A 26830-nucleotide genomic window follows, 5' to 3' on the forward strand; every position below is an offset into this window, starting at 1 on the left:
AAATACCTCAAATGGTATGATCATCTCATCTTATCATATCTTATCTACTATCATCTAATATATATCTCATACCTGATATCTGCTCTAGCAATCTCTTAATATACTTTTATATTTAAAGAGCAATCTAGTCTGATTCTCACGCCGGAGGGTGGTCACAAGGAGGAACCCCCCCCCCCCTTCTCAGTGACGAGCTCACGGTGTCTGTTTTGCAGGTTATCAGAAGAACCATCTTTGCCGGATCTAACCCCTCGTGGGAAACATCTACCTAACTCCCAGATTACTCGTAATCTGTCTGGGGTTCGACCGGTGTTTCTTCAATGTAGATCGCATTATATTGGTTCATAAATCCGGATTACGCAAAACAAAGAAAAGGCTTGCTTGCAATCGTTTGTCTTCTTGGATCTTATGGAAAGCGCGTAACGACTTGGTGTGCAACAATAAAAAATTGAAGACGAGAACATAGTTGAGATTAAGGTTCACATTTTTTTGTTGGATTGTCATAGACCCATATGGAGTAACTAGCCTTGGGATAGGTGTAAGGGTGATCTATTTGGAGTGTTTTGCAGACAACTTTGGTAGCTAGAGCTGTCTTGTTTTGGTCGTTGCTTGTTTGCACTTAGTATTTCAAGTTGTCTATGTTTTGTACTTTCACACCTCCTTGCTATTTTCCTTTTTAATGTATTTCTTTTCTCTGTTGATCAAACAAAAAATACATATATGCATGCTTTTGTTACAGGTGAATTTACATATATGTATCTACTTATTATAGGGTACTATTTAAACACATTGCAAACATAAATATTTTAATTAAAACACATCAACCAAACATTTTACCTCTCAACTAAAGTCACACATAAAGCAAGATTGAAACAAGTACATACTCCATAAAACAGAAGGAAAATTAACAAACTGAGATGGAAAATATGATAGGATTAATAATTAATTTGGATTATTAAATAAATGAAATAATAGTAATAGTAATTAACACTCTTGCAGATCATCCTAAAAATATACTCTTGGTTGGTGATGACCAACTTGGTATTTTTATATCCCATGAATATAACATTAGTGGCACGTTTATGTTTTTGTATATAATTTAGTATAAATTGTTTTCTATGTGTTTGTCCTTGTGGTTTTGCCTATATATTTGGTGCGCCTGATTTCAGAAGCTTTCATAACCTATCTATCACTCTTAATAGAGTAATAATTAATTTTTTTTTTTAAATTAAAATGGCATCTTCCATTTCTTCATCACTATTACTACCATCGACTACTGATGATAAACGCCACACTACGAATTTCAGTGCTAGCATGTGGGGGATCGGTTTCTTACACCTGATGAGGTTTCTCTGTGTATCACCGGTTAATATATTGTCCATTAATTATAATGAGAAAATCATCTATATGTCTTCTATGTTCTTTTGTAATTAATGCAGCCAAAAGATTTAGTGAAGGAGAAACAAGTTATTGAAGAGCTCAAAGAAGAAGTAAGAAAAGAGCTAGTGATCAAAGCTTCCTCTAATGAGTCAACACAACATATAAAGTTGATACAACTTATTGATGCAATCCAACGCCTTGGCATTGCCTATCATTTCCAAGAGGAGATTGAGGAAGCCTTGCAACATATCTATGTTACGTATGGCGAAAAATGGGTCCATCATAACAACCTACAAAGTATCTCTCTTTGGTTCCGGCTCCTTCGACAACAAGGCTTCAACATCTCATCTGGTATGTAGTTTCAAGTTTACTTTAGATCCATTAGATATTTATTTTTATTTTTTTTACAACAATATCACTTGGTTGATGCATGGGGCACTATAGCACTAGCTAAGATGATCAGGACTTGCATGTCACAGGTGTATTCAAGAACCACATGGATGAGAAGGGAAATTTCATGGAATCTTTATGTGAAGATGCACATGGAATGCTTGCTTTGTACGAAGCGTCATATATGAGTGTGGAAGGCGAAAAGGTACTAGATTATGCCCTCGAGTTCACTAAAATTAACCTTGCTAACATTGCAAAGGATCCTTCTTGTGACTCTTTGTTAAGAACCCAAATACAACAAGCACTAAAGCAACCACTCCGGAAAAGGTTGCCAAGGCTGGAGGCCGTGCGTTACATTCCTATTTACCAACAAGAAGCTTCTCACAATGAGACCTTGTTGAAGCTTGCAAAATTTGATTTTAATCTGCTTCAATCAATACACAAGGAGGAGCTTAGGCAACTTTGCAAGTACGTAACACACAACTTTATTTTTACCTTAGTAGGCTTATATGTAATTCATCTTTACCTTAATTAATCAAGCTAAACAAACATACATACTAATCAACTAAAAGCATGACCTCATCGCTAGCTTGACCAACCGTATCAATATTTATAGAGTTTTCAATATGGCTAATTAGTATAAATCGGTGTTAGATGGTGGAAGGACTTGGACATGCCACGAAAACTACCATATGTTCGAGACAGGTTGATAGAAGGCTATTTTTGGATACTGGGAGTCTATTACGAGCCTCACCATACTCTTACAAGAATTTTCCTAATGAAGACTTCCATGTGGTTGATCGTTTTGGATGACACATATGATAACTATGGTACCTATGAAGAACTCGAGATCTTTACTGATGCTGTTGAACGGTACGCGAATTGCATTAATTAATCTTAATTTTATCAAAGAAATCCCTCTTCATTTATTGTTTATATAATTTTGCCTTGTTAATTTTGTATTATTTAGATGGTCAATGAGTTGCATAGATTTGCTTCCAGAATATATGAAACTAATATATCAAGAACTTTTGAATCATCACCAAGAAATGGAGAAATCACTTGCAAAGGAAGGAAAAGCATACCAGATCTCCTATGTGATTGAGATGGTATGTTTTGAATCTGCTATCAGTTGCGCTATACGTAATTATATTATAAATGTTACTCTAGCTTGTCTATCTAAACAAATAAGCTGTTATAAATTTTAGGCAAAAGACATTATTCGAAACAACCTATTGGAAGCTAAATGGTTAAAAGAGGGCTATATGCCGACTCTGGAAGAGTACATATCTGTTTCAGTGAAGACTTGTACCTATGGCGTGATGATAGCGAGAGCTTTTGTTGGTAGGACGGATAATTTGGTCAATGAGGATACCTTTAAGTGGGTCGCCGCATATCCTCCTATTGTTAAAGCCGCATGTTTGGTTTTAAGACTAATGGATGACATTACCACACACAAGGTGCTAAACACATACAATTATTCTAGTTATGATTGTAGTAATAATGTGATGATTTATTTAGGAGGAACAAGAAAGAGGTCATGTTGCTTCAAGCATTGAATGCTACCAAAAGGAAACCGGTGCCACCGAGAAAGAAGCGTGTGAATTTATATCAAATAAAGTTGAAGAAGCATGGAAAGTTATAAATAGAGACTCTCTTAGGCCAACTGAAATACCATTCCCTCTGCTTACACCGATAATCAACTACGCACGGGCGTGTGATCTCCTTTATAAAGTCAACGACGGCTACACACATGCCGACAAAGAAATAGTAAATCACATTAAATCTATTTTGGTCCACCCTGTACCTGTTGAAGATTCAAGATCAAATGCATGATGGTTGTTGACTTGTTGGTGTTTACAAATATCATTGTAATATGATATACTTTATGTTTCATTTCTTTGTTGCATGTGTGATAGGATATATAAATCCAACCATATTCTTGTATTCTGCTCGTGTTATGATATAGTTATTTGGTAATGTAATTGTCGTTTTCATTTATGTTAATGAGTAATAGTTGATCCAATTCTAGAGTTTCTTAACGGAGACTCAAGATCTGTTTGGTATAACGTAATAGAATGAATTAGAGAACGATGCTTTAGGTTAGAGAGTTTAGGGTTACTGATGCATAAAAGGGAGAATGTGATTAAAAGAAAAGAAAATAATAAATATAATAACTCAAACAAGGTAATTAAATTAAATGGTTTAAATAATTGTATACTTATATTTTATGTGTGTAGTCTATATATTTCTATATTTGATATTTTTTCATATAGAATTATATATAAAACAAATTAAAATTCAAGCCAAACCGAACCGAGCAAACCTGTGCTCGTTTCCAATCGAGCGAGCATTTTCCTAGCAATTACCGATCGAGCGGCGAGCGAGTTCGAGTGGCAAGCAGTTGGACGGCCCTATGTAATAGTATCATGATGAGACTACCAAGTACCAAGTGGAGGTGCACAAATCGGGTTTTTCAAATACCCGGTTTCGGGTATGTAACCGGGTATTGAAAAATCGGGTATTGGCAATACCCGGGTCGGGTCCGGGTATTGTTTCCAAAAACCATACCCTATGCATCGGGTTCGGGTCGGGTATAGAACCGGCTATTCTAAAACTGGGTATTTGAATACCCTATTTTCGGGTATTAAAAAACCCTATTTTCGGGGGTTTCAAGCTTTTTTCCGGGTATAGATTGGATTTTTTTAAGAAATTGCCCTTTTTCGGAGTATATTCGGGTATTTTTCAGGTTTTTTTTTCAAGTATTTGAAAAAACCCGGTTTCGGGTATGGAGCCGGTTCCGGTTTTCAGGTATTACCGGGTATTAATCGGGTCCGGTTCCGGGTACGGGTTTTGGTACTGAAATGCATACCCTATCCGTACCCTACGGGTAGGGTCGTGTACGAGTTTGGGTATTAAAAACCCGGGTAAAAAAAACCAGTTCCATGTATTTTTTTTTGGTACGGTTCCGAGTTCGGGTTTTTTTTTGCACCTCTGCTACCAAGAGTCCTAACCGGCTTGAGTCTTGGGGCTGAGACTACAAGACCTTTTAGATGTAAATTTCCTAGCACCAAAGCCCATATATACCTTTTGTATCAGTTTAATTAACATAAACAAGGCAAGGTTCCAAATGGTTATTATTATTATTATTATTATTATTATTTACTTTTCAAAGTAATTACTTACGGTTGGTTAGAAATTAACATAAAACCAGCATACTCAATTCATCTCTCTCATTTGCCGTCTGCTTTTAATGGTGACAGTCAACTACAAATTTGAATGTTGATTTAGTTTTTTTCACATTTCTGTTTAAATGTAATCCAGTGAATCTGCAAAAATACATTTAACTATAAGTTATAACTGCAAGATTTAATTCAATTAATGGCTGCATATTACATTACATTTAGTAATTACTGTATTTTATTGCTTTCATTTGTATATTAAATTAGCATTTTCATTATTTAGGCTTTTATGAGCATCAAACCACAATCTGCTGCTATGTTTGTAAGCTGCTCTGTTTTGTATTTCATTAGCTTCCGAGTTCCTTTTAAATTCTTACACCTTTTTGTATCGGCTTAATACTTTATAAAGCACCTTAGTAAATAGAGTAAAACAGTAGTCGTAGGGAAAGGATTTGTGTCCATTTGCTTAGTGCCTGTTTTTTATTAGACCTTCAACTTTTGGACTTGGAATTATCATAATTATGAGTACAAACAATAGTTCCAAAGAGAAAAGTATTTCATATGCTAGCTAGGAAAAGAATCACCAATTGTGTATATGTATGTTTGTGTTTAGCTTATGAAATATAAAGTTAACTTAAACAACTTTTGGAATTTTGCAGGGTGTTGAGAAGCTGGAGGTGGTAACATCATGATTTTGTGTTCGGTTACAAGGTCATATCATGTCGTGCGATTTGAGGTGTTTGACAGCCGCATAGTAGGTTTTATGGGTCAGAAAAGTTAACCAAATAGCTCCAATTGTAGTGATGGTGGCTGCCAAAACAGTATTTCAAATGGGACAGCAAGCTCGGGTGTTTTGGCCTAGGTCTCGGGCCGGAATTGACATGCACAGGTCAACTATTCTTAGTTGGACATCTGAAGATCAAAACCTTGATGTTGAATTGCTAGCAAACATACTTGGGTATGACCAACTGAAGATGAAAACCTTAATTTTGAATAACTAGCACACTTATTTAGTTACTTTGTTGTATGCTATCAGATAACTAACAAAATGTTGGATTAAAGCTATTCTAATTGTGCAATCATATGTTATTGATCTTAAATGCGTGTCATTAATTGGCTCATCATTCTACTAAGAATACATGAATGACAAACAAATTGATCTCACTCCTTAAGTATAGAGTTCTCCCTCGCCTTTACTTACCCTAATTCTCATGAGCTAAAGGGTATTTATAGTACATCAAACGGAATACTTGTGGGGTCATTTTTCAAACGGAATACTTGCATTTCATTTTCTTAAGAAGGCACCATTTCATTTTCTTAGATTAGAAGAATGTCATTTGATTTTACATATATAAAGTTTGGCACATGTGGGATGGAATGGATGGTTGGAGAGAGAGACGGGCATGATATTGGTGGATGATGATGATGATGATGATGATGATGATGATGATGATGATGATGATATATTTGTATATTTTGGATACAAAATAAAGCAATTGAGAATAGAAGTATATATTAATATTCCTCGGCATTTGGTCTAAAGAATTAATAAAGTTACGTACGTGATAAATTATTAGAAATTAGTCTAATGGCTGCATGATGATTGCGGTCTAATTATTAAAGTATCGATCGTGGCGGAAGGTGAAGCCCATTCAACATTTTTATCAACCATGGTATATATAGGTTTATATTGCATATATTGGAATAATTAACAAGATGTTACTTTTGATCGGTTGATGTTGACAAAATTTTCATTTAATTGATCAATTTTTAAAAAATGTTCACCATAAATTCTGGTGACCTGATCATTATTTAATCATTACTCGATAAAATTTTTAGGGCATGTTTGAGATTTAGTTTGAAAACTGTTGGACTTTTCAAGACGAGTTCTCGTGACTTTTTGAAAACAGTTTTTTTAACCATTTAAAATACAAAAATAAAAGGGACTTTTGTGTTTGCCAAATATTTTTTTTAACTTATTGGCTTTTTGAAAAACCAAGCCAATAAGTCAATAAACAATTTTCAAATTAAATCCCAAACATGCCCTAAAAGTTCCATCGAGCCAATATGCGTTTAAGGTGTTTTCAAGCCAATAAGACAATAAATTGTTTTCAACTCAACCCTAAACATGCTTTTAACCGATCAAATTATGTGATGCGTCAAAAAACCATCGTGTCACTATTTTTTATGAAACTGTTAGAGCCGATTTTGGCGTCTGGCGAGATTTATGTTGTCTTCCCACGAGATTATTTTGACTTTTGACAGTTTTTTCCCTTTTCGATGAGATTATTTGGTTTCTGACGAGATCTTTTGGACATGTGTTAGAATCTAATTGGTAATACTTACCATCAAGTAATGATTAAATAAAAAGTGGGAGTCAACTAGTTTTAGGGTTAACATGTTAAAAATCAATAGATTACATAGACATTAGGTCTAACATTAACCAACCAAATAAACATTTTGATCATTTTCCCAAATATTTTAAATATGTAGCTTGTGAACTCTCTACATATAAAGCTAATAAATCAGTTTAGGATCCCTTTGTAACAATACGAATAAATCATTTATGTTTTTTGTGTGTGTGAATGGCAAGTTACGTTATTGGGTCCTAGGTATGAAAAGACAAAAAGTAGCTTCCTTTTGAGCCGAGTTAGATGTATGGGTAGGACCCACCATCCATAATCCCATGACAAACCCCTACCTCATGCATACGCAATGATAATGTAATTGTACATCAGATACTTGTGCATCTTCTTTACTAGCTTCATGTTCACCACCATCATTAAATTTTGCTACTAATTACATGATTCTCCTTGGTTATATTTATGAAAGCAGACAGAAATAAGATGTAAAGGACAACAACTTTTTCCGTTTTTGAGCCTGCAACATGTAAGAGATAACATATGGAATAGGCCAAGGAAGGATGTTGTGTTTATAAACTCCACCGCGGCCTCAGTGGACCATCTTATGGTGCTACACTATGGTAGAATTGCATGACCCAACACTCACAACATAATTTGTAACATTGGGGAACTTTTTGTCCCCTTAAATATTGATGCATGCATGTGTTAATTAATTTGCTGGGTTGATCTTTTGTTTACTTGTTTTTGAGTTAGTGTTTTTGTAGTAGTAAGATCGATCAAAGGAGATTTGTTTCAAGTTACAACAACTAGCCTGGTTTTGTTTGGGAAACGTTTATAAGACGACTGTAAAATCATAGAAATTTTCATATATTTAATTTATGACTTTTTCAGTGTTGGCATCACTTCAAACCAATAGCAAAAGAACTGTAATTCATGTGCCACTTAATTATGTGTTAGCTTAATTTTATTATGTGATAGTACCCAAGGTTGCATCATAATACCAAGCACATTCACATTACATTATAACTATAGATAAAAGAGAGGCTTGACGCCACATGTTAGTTGAAGTAATAAATGCTAAAATGCGACTAGCTAATTAGGGTAGTTCATTCAATGCCGACTCAACGATTTTAGAGACCTAAATTAAACAAATAAAAATATTGGGGCCCCTTTTTCAAGAAATTGTGGGTTTTTAGTTTTTATTCTTTTTATTTGACCATACTAGAAACTTATTAGAATCAAACCAATTTAGAAACTATGTAAATATGTTTTTACAAAATAACGTTGGTTGCCAATTTATAACTACATTTTGACATTAAATGAGTTGGGTCCGTTAATAAAACAACAAATCACGAGTAAATAATATGGTAATGTTACATATTTAGGGGATAAATCTGCATTGTGTCTCCCTGGTATATGGACCAATTCGACAGGTTTGACACTGAAAATGATTTTGCGAATTATGGACCACTGTGAAATTTCAGCGGGTTAATCTGACTCCTTGCCGTCAGTTGACCGTGAGTTGAGTGACAAAAAACGGTGAAATTACCCTTTTACCCATGAGTCTATAATTAAACCTAAAACTAAATATCAAATTTCATGTAGTGGGTGGGGTTCGAACCCCCGACCCCCGATTTAACAACAAACAACACCAACCAGTTGAACTGAACTACTATTTAATCAAACTATACAATATGTAATATATATTAAGCACTTGAAATAGTTTCTTGTATATACAGAATGTGCTGTATATGTGTGTTGTATATATGTTCAGTATGTATGCCGTATATATATGTTGTATATATATATTGTGTATATATGCTCTGTATGTATATGTTGTATATAATATTTGCATTATTTCTAGGATCGGGTTTTTTTAAACGTATTTACGGCCAATTTTTTCTAAAAAATCAAAACGAGTCCGAATACGACGAAACAGCCCGTTTTTTAGTAAACTTTTGGTTCAAAAACAACGAAACGGGTCGTTTTTTAGTAAACTTTTGGTTCAAAAACGACGAAACGGGTCGTTTTTCAACAAACTTTTTGTTAAAAATCGATGAAACAGCCCGTTTTTTAGTAAACTTTTGGTTCAAAAACGACGAAACGGCTCGTTTTTTAACAAACTTTTTTGTTAAAAAACGACGAACCCAACCACCCGAACCCAACCCGAACACATTAACACAAACATTTTTTTATATATATAACACGAACACAAAATAAATATATCAAATCACCCGAAACTTCGGGATTTCACATACATAATATACCTAATAATTAATTATTCACCCGAATTATAAGCTTCGGGATTTTATAAGGGTAGCATCCGGAGACGCGACCCAAAATTCCACGTACGATGGAAGTTTATTTGGTTATGGCGGGCTAAGTCGACCACAAACCAACCCGTGATCTCTCGGATACGGAACTCAATCCGGAGATTGAGTTCGATTGGGACTCCTAAAAGAGCCCTATTGAAGTTCACATTCACTATTAGAACCATCTTGAAGGAGCGGGTGCCGGAGACGGTGGGAGCCGGAGACACGGGAGACGGAGACGGGGAACCGGAGACGGTGAGCCGGAGACACGGGAGTCATAGACGTTGAGCCGGAGATACGGTGGAGGGGCTACGGGGGCTACGGGTTCGGGTAAGGAAGAAAGGAAGCAGATGGTGGATTATATAATGTGGGTAAGTTTATGTGGGTAAGGAAGAAGATGTGGGTAAGAAAGAAAGGAAAAGAAGAGGAAGGTGGGTAATCTTACGGTGGAAGCAGGGAAGAAAAAAATACCCAGTGGTCGGACTGCCATTTTTAGCGTCAACTTGGTGTTCCAAGCTTTCAAAAAAAATTAAAAACAGAATGGCACATTTTTATCGCCAAATTTTCATTTGTAAAATGACCAAAACACCCTCCATCTTAACAGCCTTTAACGAAAATATTTAACGGTTTGGTACAGATTGACCCGTCGAAATTTCACAGTGGTTCATAATTCGCAAAATCATTTTCAGTGTCAAACCTGTCGAATTGGTCAATATACCAGGAAGATAAAACGCAGATTTCTCTATTTAGGGTGTCATTTTATACGACAATAACTTTATTTATATAGATTCATCTAACTTTAGAAGTGAAGTTATAAAAACAAGAGTTCTCTATCAATATTTACTTTTAGCACAATTGAAGTTAAGGCCACTAAGTAACGCAACACCATAACTTAAGTACTTCTTATGCTACTAAGCTAACACAAGTTGTTGTAAACTTTTCCGTAGAAATACTATATATACCATGTATGCATATTTATATTTCTAGATGGAGACCTCCAAAAATTAGAGGTCCAAAATTCTAGCTTGGGCTTTTAATGAAGTTGGGCTAACCCTGAGTCCATCTATTGTTCCCACTCACACCACCACCATAACTGTAATCTTGCATGTGCGTTGTGTTCCTGAGTTCCACTTAAGAGGAGAAATGAAAGGAAATGGATGGAAAGATATAGATGGGTGTGTTCCAAAGTTTTTTTTTATGAAAAGAAAGGAAAGGAAAGTTAAAAACTTGTGTTCCCAAGTTTCATTTAAGAGGAGAAAGGAAAGGAAAAATGGGAGAAATGTGAGGTTTTAAAGGGTGACTGTTTTATTTCCAAAATGGAAAGAATTTGAAGGAAATGAAAGGAAAAGAGAGAGGATTTCCTTTCCTTTTTTTCCTCGTTAAGTTAACTCGGGAACACAACGCATATGTTACAGCTCCGTAATCCCTTCGGTCACCACGATTAAGACTGCTTGTTGTATCAGTGGTGGTCACTGATTACAATTCACCCCTTGGTAAAGATTATGCCTGTCTACGATTGAGAAGCCAATTATCAATTGTAAATAACTCTTTCATGGTATCAAAAGCCTCCAAAAACTAGCCGCCTCTATGTCTTGCGGCCTATTCTTCGATCCCTACCTTCTGCCTCACATCCTTCCTTGTTTTACCCATCTCGCAATTTGATGAATCACCATGGAAAACAAATACACCACGTGGTCGGATAACCCACAGCCTCATTCTCAACAAGCTAATCTTGTAGCCGGTTTACTTGGGCCTTGACCTAATCAAGCATATGCGGATGCTTCTGCCCCTACCAACATTGAACATGCTCTTTACACGATGTCATTAAACCCGTTGGATCAATGGATGATGGACATCGGCGCTACATCTCACATGACAAATAACCAGGGGCGAAGGTTAGCTAGGGCCGGGGTCCCCACCCCCGGTTTTTTTGCGTAGTAGTGTAAATTTATCCATTTTCGTTCGAAAATTTTTATACGTGGTGTAAATTTAGCCGTTTTCGGCCAAAAATTTGAGCCCAGCCCCCCATCTTTTGTGAAGTTTTGTATACACTTTGAGTCCGGCTCCCCCGGTGTCTTAGTTCAAGCTTCGTCACTGCAAATAACCCAGGTAACTTCCAATCTCCTTTTAGTTCGGGTATTTTACACAATATTATTGTTGGTAATGACACCACTATTCCGGTCTCCGGACAAGGCAGCCAAACCCTACCCCCCCTAGCCACCCTTTAAATTAATGTCCTATTACAGGTGACCTTTAGACATCAGGTGATGTGGTATTAATGTTGTTGTTGTGCATTCATTCTATTGCAGGTGACCTTATGGTATTTCACCTATCAGTAGGTAATTTAGTGACCTTATGGTATTTAACCTATCAGTAGGTAATTCAGTGATTCTGTACAACCCATCCATGTATAAACTAATATATCGAAAGCAAACGAAAGACGGAATTGAGAGATATAATTAAGGACGTTGGTGCTGTGACAGGATTTCGGTTATAGCTCCATTCTTTTCATATGTTGTTCGCAGGGTATAGTTGATTACGGAATTGCAGGTTTGGTCCCTCGATTCGAAATATCAGATTTATAGCTTTTGTTTTATGGTTGTGTATATTGCAGGTGATATTGTTGTAGCGGTTAGATATGCTATTTATATTTGGAGCTTCATTTTCTTGATATAACATATGCCTAGCTAATATTTTCAAAATCTTCATTTGATTGTTGATTGTGATTCATTTCTATTGTAATGATAGGTTCCTAAAACTTAAAGAAGCTTCAAAATATATGATAAAAAGTTATGGATTTAATCCGTGAAAATTGGAGTTCAATTCCAACTATCAAATTACAAAATTTAGTAATTTGTCGTGCATATTTTTGGTGGTGTAAGACCAAAAAGTGTGACTTGCGATATCAAATTACGAAACCCATTATGTATTAATGGTCAAGTGAATAATTAAAGCTGAAGAGGAAACCGGACACGAAACGAGAGCTTCGGGATGCACGTTGAGCTTCAACGGGGAGAAGATCTTCTAGAATGTTAGTTTGGTTATAAATAGGATTTTAGTTGTTATTTTATGTGTGTTTGTAAGGTGTAAATCACCATCCAAGGGGAGCTCACCTTAGGTGGGTTGGTTCTATCTTTTATATATCAAGGGGCTATTTGGGATTCCTTATTTTTGCTCCTTATAGCTTATAACTTATGGGTGATGTTATAAGGTGTTTGGGAAAGTTGGGTTTTGTGAGTGTATAAGGTATAAGTTACAACATTGTAACTTATACCTTATGCTTTAAATAAGGTGTAAGGAGGTAAAATAAGGAATCCCAAACACCCCCCAATCTTTTAACCGACAACGAGATCGTTCCTTTATTTTATCTTTATATTATTTATGTTCAATCGTTTGATTTACCGCACCCTTCTCGACACGTTTATCGGGAGCAAAACTATTCGGTGGTTGTTTTGGGACCTACAATTGGTATCGGTGTGGGTCGAATATTATGATTCAACTTTCCTCTTGATATTCGGGTTCTATTTCTGCTATTACCCGAACCGAGACGTTAAAACCCGTTGAAGTTTTGAAAATAAAGTTTGAAGATCTTGGAAATAAAGTGGGAAATAAGCGTGTTTGAAGCAATCTCCTTATAGATCCGGATGTTCGAGATCTACAAGTGCCTGATCCGGACGTTTTGGGAACCGTTTTCTGGCTGTATTGGTGGTGGTTGCGGTTTTCCGGCCGTAGCGTCGAGTGGTGGCCGTGGTGAAAGAAAAAATAAAGAAAGTAAGAAAGAAAAGAGGGCCGCGGAGAGTGGTTGGCCGGAATTCGTTTTTTCGGCGAGCTTAATAGCGGCGGTGGCAGCTAGAGTGGCCGGAGGTGGAGTGAAAGAAGCCGACGATGGTGGTGTTGCCGGATTCGTGTTTCCGGCGAATGGTTAAATGAAGGCAGCCGGTTGTGAAAATGTTGGCGGCGAAAATGATGGAGGGTGATGGCTCTGTGGCCGGAAGCCGTTTTTCCGGAAGCAAGTCATCGGATTCCGGCTTTTTTTCGGCCGGACAGATCTAGATACAATATGTGACGGCTGATGCTTGTTGCACACGGGTACGTAACCTAGTGACTTATAAACTTGCATTTGGAGCTTTGGATAGAACATTGAGAGATATTTTTAGTAATAATCTATATCTATACTATATATAATATAAGAGTGGGAGACCTCTTAAATTTTAAGAGGTACCACTCTTGTTGCGTATAGTACAAGTAGCAATGCATATAGTTTTAAGAAATTAGGGGTAAAATACTCTTTGCTTATTCCAAAATAATATACAATAATAGTACTTTAACTTCAATCAAGTTTTGTTAATATATTAAATAGTTACACATTTCCCCCTAATTATAAACCACCTACCCCACGACTTTTTAACGGCCGTAACTTTTTCACATGTTAATATTTTTTCAAAAAAAATACACCATAAAAACGAGCATTTTATTCTCTTTTATTTGAGTATAGTATTGCTATAGTTTATTAATTTTTAAAAAACTAACATGTCGCGTGATCATTTATTACCGACAGCGGGTCGGACATGTTCTGCTAATGGTGTTGGAACAGGTTAATACAAAAAGGGTTAATTTAGTTCATGTCGGGATGAGTTTAGATCGAAAGGGTTCATGTCAAAACGGGCATCGGTTTAAAACATTTTCGGGTCGGAACATGTCCGTCAAAACGGACCAAGTTTTGAAATTACTATACATTTCATCTTTGCTTCTTGCTTGTCGCCACCAGTTACCGCGCGCTCAAGCATCAGTTACATGGATGGTGTTTTTTATACATACCGGGTTTCTCGCGTATAGGCATTATGTGACGCGCTTACTGGCACTGGTTACACATCCGTACGAAGCCGCGTGAAATGCATATCATCTTCGGGTTACGCACATTCCGTAGATTACAAACGTACTAACACCGGTTGCATTTAGGCATACACCGCTACATCGGTAAAAATAAGTGTGAAATGCCATTTGGAGGAAAAATAAAATCTTTTGGTAGAGATTTTAGACAAATTCTTCCTTTCAATATAAGTAGCTGGGAGGTAGGTGTGTGTGATTTTAGACAATAATTTTCCAAAACACTTAGAATAAGCTGGGAGGTAGGTGTGTGTGACAGTTAGATTAATTGATTTTTGGATCTTGATATAATAACCTAAAAATCTTTTGATAGAGATTTTAGACAAAATAATTTTCTTCCTTTCATAAAATCTTTTGGTAGAGATTTTAGACAAAATAATTTTCCAAAACACTTAGAATAAGCTGGGAGGTAGGTGTGTGTGACAGTTAGATTAATTGATTTTTGGATCTTGATATAATAACTTAAAAAGTTTTGGTATAAATTATTAACAAGATAGTTTAACGTAAAATTTACAGATAGAACTGAAGAACCTTAAAAAAATACTAAATTAAAGGGATATAAATAAACTTTTAATCTATATAAAGTTACGTCGGGTACATCGGCTATATAATCAGGTAAATAGGTTGATGTTATCGGGTGGTCGGGCCGGGTAATCAGGTATTTTAGAAATTCAAACCCGTTAAAATTTTCAAAACTAATCCCAAACCCTAATAGGAAGTTTTTACCAGTCGCAATTATATATGTCATGTTTTAGGTATTACCTTCGGATTCGAGTTTCATTGTCATCCCTAGTCAATCTAGATCTCTAGTCGATCTAGATCTGCCGATGATTATAAATAGACATTGGAGTAACTCACAACTAGCCAAATTAAACCAACTAATCACATGGCCCACTTCACTGAATGGGCAATATTATTAGTCCTCTCCACCTTTTGCATATTTCTTGTATACCGAACCCTAAGATCCAATAGGTCATCCAAGTTTAAGCTTCCCCCAAGCCCTCCAAAACTTCCTATACTTGGAAACTTGCACCAACTGCTTGGTAAGCCTCGTCATAAGGCCCTATGGCAACTTTCCCAACAATATGGCCCTGTTATGCAAATCCATATAGGCTCAAAACCCTTCCTTGTCATCTCTTCTCCTGAAATGGCCAAACAAGTCTTAAAAACTCAAGATCATAATTTTTGTTCCCGCGGACGTTTCCAGGCAACCAAACGACTAGCATACAACTTTAAGGATGTTGCCTTCTCGCCGCATAGCGATCATTGGAGGGAGATGCGCAAGATTTTGGTGACTGAGTTCCTCGGTCCGAAGAAAGCTAAACTGACTAACTGTGTGTTAGTGACAGAGATGGAGCGTGTAATCCAATCTCTGTCCTTAAATCCACCAAACAAGGTGGTGAATTTAAGCAGTATGTTCTTAGAAATAGTGAAGCAAAAGGTGTGTATGGTGGCGTTTGGTAAGAGCTACGAAGAACAGCTCCAACTGCTAAAGGGTCCGTCATTGGAGTTTATGCTTGATGAAACCATCGAATTACTGAATGGATCAGTCGGTGATTCCTTTCCATGGTTAGGTTATTTTATTGACCAACTTAGTGGATGGAATCGTAGACTGGATGAGGGCTTTAGAAATCTTGATACGTTCATCGACGCAATCATTGATGACCATCTCAAAAATAAACTAGTTGAAGAACAGTGTGAGGATGACAAAGATTTTATCCATACTTTACTTGACATGCTTTCCAAAAGCAAAGACGATGCTTCCGGCTCCTGCTATCGACCGAGCATTTCAGATTTAAAAGCTCTTGTGATGGTAAGCCGGACATTAGTTATTTTACAACATTTACTTTCATATATAATACTTAACTGATAACATTTGATCAGGACATAATTACGGGGGGGATCGACTCAACAGTTCTCGCGTTGACATGGGTGATGTTCGAGATCATTAGAAATCCTAGAGTGATGCAAAAACTGCAAAGTGAAATCCGAAGTTGCATGGGAGATCAAATAAAAAAGGTAGAAGAACTGGATACCAGAAAAATGATATACTTGAAAATGGTGGTGAAGGAGTCATTCAGAGTTCACACGCCCGCCCCGTACTTGATTCCACATGCAAGCTTAAATCATACCCGAATTGGTGGTTATGATGTCTTTCCTGATACGGTTGTTCTAACCAATGCCTGGGGGCTAGCAAGAGACCCAAGTACATGGGGGGAGAATGCGGATGAGTTCTATCCGGAGAGGTTTACGAATCCTGACATTGATTTTGGACGTGATAGGTTTGAGATGCTCCCATTTGGAGGTGGCCGAAGGTCCTGTCCAGCTAAGAACATAGCTCCTGGAAATATTGAGTTCGTGATCGCAAACCTTCTTTACTGGTTTGATTGGAAGCTTCCAAGTGGAATGAAGATTGAAGATTTGAAAGTGGAAGAAGCGGGTAACCCGGTTTTGAGAAAGAAAGATCCCCTTTTCCTCGTACCCGTTATCAAGTACCCTATAAAAAACAATTAAATTGTCAAACATGATTTCATCTTTATGCAACAACTTAAATAATGAAGCACAAACATTTTATGTGCTGGAAATATTAATGTGTTTGCGTGCATGTGTCTACGTATTGTATCGATCCTTTGATAATTTGGCCATGTTAACTAGCTAGTCAGGTTTTCTGTATGGTTTTTTATTCTACATCTTGCTGCTTGGCAGCTTGCTAGTTTATGCTGATCAAGGCTCCTTATTTGTTTAGCAAACTAGTTAGCTTACCTGGGGTTTAGATGTTAAATGTTACAAAAGGGTTTAGACATCTAATGTTGTTGTGTTAAATGCGAGTTTTGATCAAATGATTTTACTGATGTGTAAGTTATAAACCCCAATATCACAACAGAGTTGGTGGAGAAGCCATAAAAAAAATACGCGCAACACCCTGGATAAGTAAAAGTCGAGCAATTGCATGAATATACAAAAGTGGGTCCTTAAAACACAAGTACATTGTGGGTTTTTTTTTACTATGGAAACCTTTTGGCACTAATCACACCAATTTTCATACCAAAAACAAAGTTTAAACGTTAGAACTTATGATTCTTTTGATCCGCAAATCACTTGAGTTTTTTGGTAATTATCAATCCTATAATGGCATAAACAACATATTACGTCACCATACGCGATAATATTGACTAACTCCGGCTCAAATTGATGCTTAAATTCCAGGATTTACCAAATTTGTCTAACGCCCTTTAAAATCATATGTTTCTAAGGACACCGCACTCACAAATCCTTTCCCCTCACTAAACCGACCCCCTTAGTTTTAGCCACCGCCGCGTGTTCTTTTTCGGCGGGCTACGCCGTTAGTGGTTTGAGCACCGACTCGAGGTAAACTAAACGCACCATTTCTGCTTATCTTGTTCTTAATAAGAAGCTCTACCGTTTACATTTTAACATAACAAGAATGAATTTTTTTAAACATAAACTGTGAAAGAGTTTTAAAAACTGGGTTGTGGGTTAATCCAAGACACCTTGTAGATGTCTTTGTTTATCTTCATTATTAAAATATTATTATTATTATTATTATAAATATTCTCACATGCATCTGCACGTTCTATTATTATTATAGAAATAATAAAATTAAATTAACAAATCATGCAACACGTTGTCTTTTTAATTTGTATTTGAATCAGAATATTTTTATTTCCACACTTTATATACGTTTTAATAATTTATACATATTTTTTTTATTCTAAAAGAAAGACCATTTATGAAAATAATGTTTAATTCATTAATGTCTTTATGAAGATGAGTTATAAAGATTACAAACCGTCTTAAATACGATAAACATTATTGGTTATTGAAAATACTCTAACGAATAAGTCATAAAATATTGTTCCTTTCAACCGTTAGTAAAATAAAAAAAAAGGAATTAGATTCTAAACCACCATGGTTATCATACGTTCCCACAACGTTTACTTCTCAAAGCAAATGTTTTCTCTCTTGGTATTTGCACTTCGTCATTTAAGCCTTCACCTGGACGACCTTACAACCTTAAGAACGTTTCTTGCGGACCGTTTAGAACTTATCAGGTGAGTTTACATATCCTCCTTTTTCATCTTTTATATTTTTGGGGTGGCATGTATACCCTATTTAAACTACTCATTTTTTATTTACTTATCTATTCATAACACAATTTAAGATATGTTTATGTGTAATTATTGCATGCTCTATGATAATGTTCTATGTGCTTAATTGTTTATTTTATGTTTGGTGGTTGGTATCTCATCCTCATCTAGTATGATCATACATTTACCCAAGTACTTTGATTTCGTATCAATAAGAACGGGTCCACATCTATATAGTTGTTCACATTTTCATAGGAATTGCAATACTCATCATTAATATAGGAATTGTGGTTTTTTTATCTATATATGTATCTCAACTAAAACTTATGAATTCTCACCAACATTCGTGTTGACAAACTCTATTTTTATACATGCTACAAGTACAAGTAATTTACATTGATCAAGATTTAAGATATTAGTTTTTACCTTAGGATATTTATCCAAACAATAAATATGATGTAATTGTTTTGATTATTATAATTGTGTACTTGTTTTGATATTAATGAATTAAATAATTATTGTCACTTTAAGTAGTGTCTTTTGAGCTACTGTCCAATCAATACGTTACGCCCCGGCATGTTCCGCCTTTGGTCGGGGTGTGACAGGTGGTGGGCAGCGGTGACGGTGGACGGCATGTGTGTTGGTGGGGCGATAGTTGATATATGCGGCGGGCGGCTGGCGGTGCTGGGTGGCTGGCACCGATGTCAATGGTTGGTGGAGGTCGGTGGTGGTGGCGGCGATGGGCGGAGGTGGACGAAGATGGTGGTGGCTGGTGGCAGTGGCGGCGGCGGTGGTGGGTGGTGATGTTGGGTGGTGGTGGTGGGAGGGTGGTGGAGGTGATGTAGGGTGAAGAAGGGAATGAAATGAAAAAAACACATAGGGTATGGATGGAATGAAATTGAGGTATTTTAGAAGGAATGGAATGGACAAGGCAATGGGTCATTCCATTCCTTTGGTCAACCAAACACACTATTTTCCGTTCCCTCGCAATGGATCATTCCATTCCGTCCTCCATTGCTGCATACCAAACGCTACCTTAGTATAATTTTTCTTGTAATGTTACATGGATGTACGTAACTTTAAATTACAAATTATGTAGAAGTCTAAAACATAAAAAATTGAATTGTGTATCAAAGAGAACGATGTTTTCAAAAGTTTAGATCGGTTACGTACATTTTATGTGTTAAAATATTTGAGCAACATCATATGGTGGCACGTGACTGAAAATAATCGGCATTACCTTTACATTAAACCCAAGGCAGTCAAGATCCAGCATGCATGCAAAGTCCACTTGTAAAATTAAATTGTTATATACAAAATCCTAAATACAATATCACAATTGCTAATTTTCCAAAATGCAAGGTATTATATATTCAACACCAAGAAAATCTTTCAAGGTCAAGGTCTGTTAATAACAATAATTCATGGTAGTACCGTAAACAATTGCAATCCTATATTCTAGGGTCTCTTATTTGTATGATCTCAAAAGAATTAAAAAAAAATCGACCTCATTTTAGAGAGACGAAATTAGTTTTCCATTATAGTACGATTGATTTTATAATAAAAGTAAAAGTTAAGAGTGGCACTTGTCACATTACTAACATAATTATTATTACGAAATATTAAAATCCAACATTTGTTAGAACGAAGTATTTATATATTCATTTTTTGAATTTCTAAGACTGACATAGACATTGACGCTACTCAGTTAGTAAAGAAAACAAATGTAATTATATGGGACGAGTCACCTATGACTTATAAACTAGCATTTGGAGCTTTGGATAGAACGTTGAGATACATTTTTAGTAATAATGGTAAAAATAATTGTGAAATGCCATTTGTAGGAAAAATAATTTTTTTTTGTAGAGATTTTAGACAAATTCTTCCTTTCAATATAAGTAGGAGGCAATAAATTTTAGATGCATCATTGTGTTCATCCTACCTTTAGTGCAAATTACTAACAGTCTTTGACTGAGTATTATATCCATTATAATATATGTTTCTGAAACTCAACAAATTTCTTGTTGATTTTGGGGAAAATAAAGCATTTTCTATTTTGAGCTTTGTACCATTTGGTAATGCTAAATTAGCTTTTCCCACTCCTTATATCAAGTTTGTAGGACCTGATATTGTATTGATGATCCCTTTTGTTGGTTTCAGTTTATAAAAATATTTTTTAGATCTAGGTATAGTATGCGTGGCTCCACTATCCGCTATACATATATCTTCTTCATTTGTTTGATTAATTTTAAGGTGGTTGGTTTTGGATTTGGTCTCTTCATCTACCTCATATTGACTTTCAATGAATAATTATGGTATAAGTTGAATAGGTAAAAGTTGATGATTATTAACAAACACTTTTTTATAACTCTATAAAGCCCTTAAGAGAAAACTACAGTTTACATAATTTAGGTATAAAATCAATTTTTATATTTTGACTTTCAATGAATAATTATGGTATGAGTTGAATACGTAAAAGTCTAGTCATTTGCATTGAAATATGAGACTCGACTCAAAAACAAAATCGTACATAAATATTGTACTAAAGCCACAAAGTTATAAAGCTTAATAAAGTTAGTTAAGAGAGAAAATTAAAATTATAACACGTATAACATATAAACATAAATACAAGAAGGCAACCATTTACAAATTCACTGAAAAATTCTAGATCTTGTAACACTTTGACACAAAAGTATCATCCCTTAAAATAAATCCTTCTTTAACCATAACCGATCTTTACATGCCCAAGCCATCTCATTCTTTTATCCTTTATCTTATCTGAAATAATAGCCACTACTAACATTTCCCTAAAAATCTCATATCATATCAGGTCTAACATTTTGTTGCCCACACATCCACCTAAGCATCTTCATTTATGCTACCTCCATTATGCGCGTGATGACCCATCAATCTATCTCATATAACATAGCAGGTCTAATTCCAACCTTATATATTTTTTTTATTTAATTTACTTGAAAACCTTGTGTCACGCAATACCTCAGGTGAAATCCTATATACCTCCCTCTAAACTATTTCAAATCGACACTGTAGTAAACAATGATTTATGTTATTTTCTTAGTTTGAGAATGAAAAATGAAATATGTTGTGAAAGTTAATTTACTTTGGCTTAGCAAAAACAATGTAAGGTTTTAGAACACATATCATTGTCTCTTAAATTGAAAATAAATATTATCCATAATAATAATAATAATAATAATAATAATAATAATAATATGATATGTTAGAGGGCAAAGAGAGCGTGACGTGAACAACTTCAACTACAACCTCAATAATTGATTCATCATATCATATATATATATATTATGAATCCACCCACGTTTTTTTTTTGGATGACCACTTTTTCAAAGGTGAATCCACCGACGATTTTTGATGACCATTTCTTTCAAAGCAATAATGCATGTTTGTCCCCCCTAAATATTATTCACAAACAGTATTTTAACATTATAAATAGAGTGTATGTATAACGAGTACTGGCATCCCAAAAGATATTACATTCTCACTTTTCTTATCCCCTGTCTCTTTATCAATTCAATAATCTTGTTGTAATTAAGAGTAATATTATAACACGTTATCAGCACGAGCCGCTTATATCCTAACCAAGAAAGATTTAAAATGAAAATCACCGGAGCACAAGATCAAACAAATGAAGAAGATATATGTATAGCGGATAGTGGAGCCACGCATACTATACTTAGATCTAAAAAATATTTTTATGAACTGAAACCAACAAAAGGGATCATCAATACAATATCAGGTCCTACAAACTTGATAGAAGGAGTGGGAAAAGCTAATTTAGCATTACCAAATGGTACAAAGCTCAAAATAGAAAATGCTTTATTTTCCCCAAAATCAACAAGAAATTTGTTGAGTTTCAGAAACATATATCATAATGGATATGATACTCAGTCAAGGACTGTTAGTAATGAAAAATATTTGCATATCATAAGCAAAGATCAAATATCGAAAAAATTGCCAATGCTCCATTCTGGTTTGCATTATACATATATAAATGTGCCTCAAGCACATATGGCAGTCAAAGAAAATTGTTGCGATTCTCGTATCATAAACTTATGGCATGACAGATTAGGCCATCCAGGATCCACAATGATGAAAAGGATCATTGAAAATACACATGGGCATCCACTGAAAGGTCAAAAGATCCACAAAATAGATAAAATGCCTCAATGTACATCTTGTTCTCTTGGAAAATTAATTACAAGGCCTTCGCCATTAAAAGTCGATAAAGAAACACCAATGTTTCTTGAAAGAATTCAAGGTGACATATGTGGACCAATTCATCCACCATGTGGACCATTTAGATACTTCATGGTCTTAATAGACGCATCTAGCAGATGGTCTAATATCTCTTTATTATCCACTCGTAATGTTGCTTTTGCAAAATTTCTTGCTCAAATTATCAAATTACGTGCACATTTTCCGGATTATACCATTAAAAGAGTAAGGCTTGATAATGCGGGAGAATTTACATCACATGCTTTTGATGATTATTGCATGTCTGTGGGGATTGTTGTAGAACACCCTGTTGCTCATGTACACACACAAAATGGCTTAGCCGAGTCGTTGATCAAACGCTTGCAGCTAATAGCTAGACCATTAATAATGAGGACAAAACTCCCTGTTTCTATTTGGGGTCATGCAATTATGCATGCTGGATCATTAATCCGCGTAAGACCAAGTGCAAATCATAAATACTCTCCCACACAACTTGTTTCTGGAAATGAGCCAAATATCTCTCATCTTAGAATTTTTGGTTGTGCTGTGTATGTTCCTATTGCACCACCACAACGCACAAAAATGGGTCCCCAAAGAAGGTTGGGAATATATGTTGGATATGAAACATCTTCCATCATAAGATACCTTGAACCTTTAACAGGTGATGTATTTACAGCACGTTTTGCTGATTGTCATTTTAACGAGACAATGTTCCCAGTGTGAATTGCCATTTGGAGGAAAAATAAAATCTTTTGGTAGAGATTTTAGACAAATTCTTCCTTTCAATATAAGTAGCTGGGAGGTAGGTGTGTGTGATTTTAGACAATAATTTTCCAAAACACTTAGAATAAGCTGGGAGGTAGGTGTGTGTGACAGTTAGATTAATTGATTTTTGGATCTTGATATAATAACTTAAAAATCTTTTGATAGAGATTTTAGACAAAATAATTTTCTTCCTTTCAAAAATAAAATCTTTTGGTAGAGATTTTAGACAAAATAATTTTCCAAAACACTTAGAATAAGCTGGGAGGTAGGTGTGTGTGACAGTTAGATTAATTGATTTTTGGATCTTGATATAATAACTTAAAAAGTTTTGGTATAAATTATTAACAAGATAGTTTAACGTAAAATTTACAGATAGAACTGAAGAACCTTAAAAAAATACTAAATTAAAGGGATATAAATAAACTTTTAATCTATATAAAGTTACGTCGGGTACATCGGCTATATAATCAGGTAAATAGGTTGATGTTATCGGGTGGTCGGGCCGGGTAATCAGGTATTTTAGAAATTCAAACCCGTTAAAATTTTCAAAACTAATCCCAAACCCTAATAGGAAGTTTTTACCAGTCGCAATTATATATGTCATGTTTTAGGTATTACCTTCGGATTCGAGTTTCATTGTCATCCCTAGTCAATCTAGATCTCTAGTCGATCTAGATCTGCCGATGATTATAAATAGACATTGGAGTAACTCACAACTAGCCAAATTAAACCAACTAATCACATGGCCCACTTCACTGAATGGGCAATATTATTAGTCCTCTCCACCTTTTGCATATTTCTTGTATACCGAACCCTAAGATCCAATAGGTCATCCAAGTTTAAGCTTCCCCCAAGCCCTCCAAAACTTCCTATACTTGGAAACTTGCACCAACTGCTTGGTAAGCCTCGTCATAAGGCCCTATGGCAACTTTCCCAACAATATGGCCCTGTTATGCAAATCCATATAGGCTCAAAACCCTTCCTTGTCATCTCTTCTCCTGAAATGGCCAAACAAGTCTTAAAAACTCAAGATCATAATTTTTGTTCCCGCGGACGTTTCCAGGCTACCAAACGACTAGCATACAACTTTAAGGATGTTGCCTTCTCGCCGCATAGCGATCATTGGAGGGAGATGCGCAAGATTTTGGTGACTGAGTTCCTCGGTCCGAAGAAAGCTAAACTGACTAACTGTGTGTTAGTGACAGAGATGGAGCGTGTAATCCAATCTCTGTCCTTAAATCCACCAAACAAGGTGGTGAATTTAAGCAGTATGTTCTTAGAAATAGTGAAGCAAAAGGTGTGTATGGTGGCGTTTGGTAAGAGCTACGAAGAACAGCTCCAACTGCTAAAGGGTCCGTCATTGGAGTTTATGCTTGATGAAACCATCGAATTACTGAATGGATCAGTCGGTGATTCCTTTCCATGGTTAGGTTATTTTATTGACCAACTTAGTGGATGGAATCGTAGACTGGATGAGGGCTTTAGAAATCTTGATACGTTCATCGACGCAATCATTGATGACCATCTCAAAAATAAACTAGTTGAAGAACAGTGTGAGGATGACAAAGATTTTATCCATACTTTACTTGACATGCTTTCCAAAAGCAAAGACGATGCTTCCGGCTCCTGCTATCGACCGAGCATTTCAGATTTAAAAGCTCTTGTGATGGTAAGCCGGACATTAGTTATTTTACAACATTTACTTTCATATATAATACTTAACTGATAACATTTGATCAGGACATAATTACGGGGGGGATCGACTCAACAGTTCTCGCGTTGACATGGGTGATGTTCGAGATCATTAGAAATCCTAGAGTGATGCAAAAACTGCAAAGTGAAATCCGAAGTTGCATGGGAGATCAAATAAAAAAGGTAGAAGAACTGGATACCAGAAAAATGATATACTTGAAAATGGTGGTGAAGGAGTCATTCAGAGTTCACACGCCCGCCCCGTACTTGATTCCACATGCAAGCTTAAATCATACCCGAATTGGTGGTTATGATGTCTTTCCTGATACGGTTGTTCTAACCAATGCCTGGGGGCTAGCAAGAGACCCAAGTACATGGGGGGAGAATGCGGATGAGTTCTATCCGGAGAGGTTTACGAATCCTGACATTGATTTTGGACGTGATAGGTTTGAGATGCTCCCATTTGGAGGTGGCCGAAGGTCCTGTCCAGCTAAGAACATAGCTCCTGGAAATATTGAGTTCGTGATCGCAAACCTTCTTTACTGGTTTGATTGGAAGCTTCCAAGTGGAATGAAGATTGAAGATTTGAAAGTGGAAGAAGCGGGTAACCCGGTTTTGAGAAAGAAAGATCCCCTTTTCCTCGTACCCGTTATCAAGTACCCTATAAAAAACAATTAAATTGTCAAACATGATTTCATCTTTATGCAACAACTTAAATAATGAAGCACAAACATTTTATGTGCTGGAAATATTAATGTGTTTGCGTGCATGTGTCTACGTATTGTATCGATCCTTTGATAATTTGGCCATGTTAACTAGCTAGTCAGGTTTTCTGTATGGTTTTTTATTCTACATCTTGCTGCTTGGCAGCTTGCTAGTTTATGCTGATCAAGGCTCCTTATTTGTTTAGCAAACTAGTTAGCTTACCTGGGGTTTAGATGTTAAATGTTACAAAAGGGTTTAGACATCTAATGTTGTTGTGTTAAATGCGAGTTTTGATCAAATGATTTTACTGATGTGTAAGTTATAAACCCCAATATCACAACAGAGTTGGTGGAGAAGCCATAAAAAAAATACGCGCAACACCCTGGATAAGTAAAAGTCGAGCAATTGCATGAATATACAAAAGTGGGTCCTTAAAACACAAGTACATTGTGGGTTTTTTTTTACTATGGAAACCTTTTGGCACTAATCACACCAATTTTCATACCAAAAACAAAGTTTAAACGTTAGAACTTATGATTCTTTTGATCCGCAAATCACTTGAGTTTTTTGGTAATTATCAATCCTATAATGGCATAAACAACATATTACGTCACCATACGCGATAATATTGACTAACTCCGGCTCAAATTGATGCTTAAATTCCAGGATTTACCAAATTTGTCTAACGCCCTTTAAAATCATATGTTTCTAAGGACACCGCGCTCACAAATCCTTTCCCCTCACTAAACCGACCCCCTTAGTTTTAGCCACCGCCGCGTGTTCTTTTTCGGCGG

The 26830-nt window shown here is 35.9% G+C and overlaps 1 protein-coding gene and 2 pseudogenes across 1 annotated transcript; all 3 read left to right on the forward strand.

The window, feature by feature from the left end:
• Nucleotides 1-1230: 1230 nt before the first annotated feature.
• LOC143579874 ((E)-beta-farnesene synthase-like) lies at nucleotides 1231-3603 on the forward strand. Its single transcript, XM_077063052.1, has 7 exons — nucleotides 1231-1353; nucleotides 1437-1728; nucleotides 1857-2235; nucleotides 2422-2640; nucleotides 2738-2876; nucleotides 2976-3227; nucleotides 3289-3603. Exons 1-7 carry the CDS (start codon nucleotides 1231-1233, stop codon nucleotides 3601-3603), a joined length of 1719 nt encoding a protein of 572 aa, XP_076919167.1.
• An 11794-nt stretch (nucleotides 3604-15397) lies between these two features.
• LOC143579875 (parthenolide synthase pseudogene) lies at nucleotides 15398-17025 on the forward strand (annotated as a pseudogene).
• Nucleotides 17026-24381: 7356 nt separating this feature from the next.
• On the forward strand, nucleotides 24382-26009 carry LOC143579876 (parthenolide synthase pseudogene; annotated as a pseudogene).
• Nucleotides 26010-26830: the final 821 nt, after the last annotated feature.

This window comes from Bidens hawaiensis, unplaced genomic scaffold (genome assembly GCF_021521415.1).
Source record: "Bidens hawaiensis isolate Kalapana, Puna unplaced genomic scaffold, B.hawaiensis_p1.1 tig00030046_1, whole genome shotgun sequence".
NCBI lineage: Eukaryota > Viridiplantae > Streptophyta > Magnoliopsida > Asterales > Asteraceae > Bidens > Bidens hawaiensis.

What these genes read in the sequence shown, in the direction of transcription:
- LOC143579874 (XM_077063052.1), top strand. Translation starts at nt 1,231, where the DNA reads ATGGCATCTTCCATTTCTTCATCACTATTACTACCATCGACTACTGAT. An exon ending in AGGCTTCAACATCTCATCTG is followed by an intron (nt 1,729 to 1,856) that starts GTATGTAGTTTC and finishes TGCATGTCACAG; the next exon opens with GTGTATTCAAGAACCACATG. An exon ending in TTTACTGATGCTGTTGAACG is followed by an intron (nt 2,641 to 2,737) that starts GTACGCGAATTG and finishes TGTATTATTTAG; the next exon opens with ATGGTCAATGAGTTGCATAG.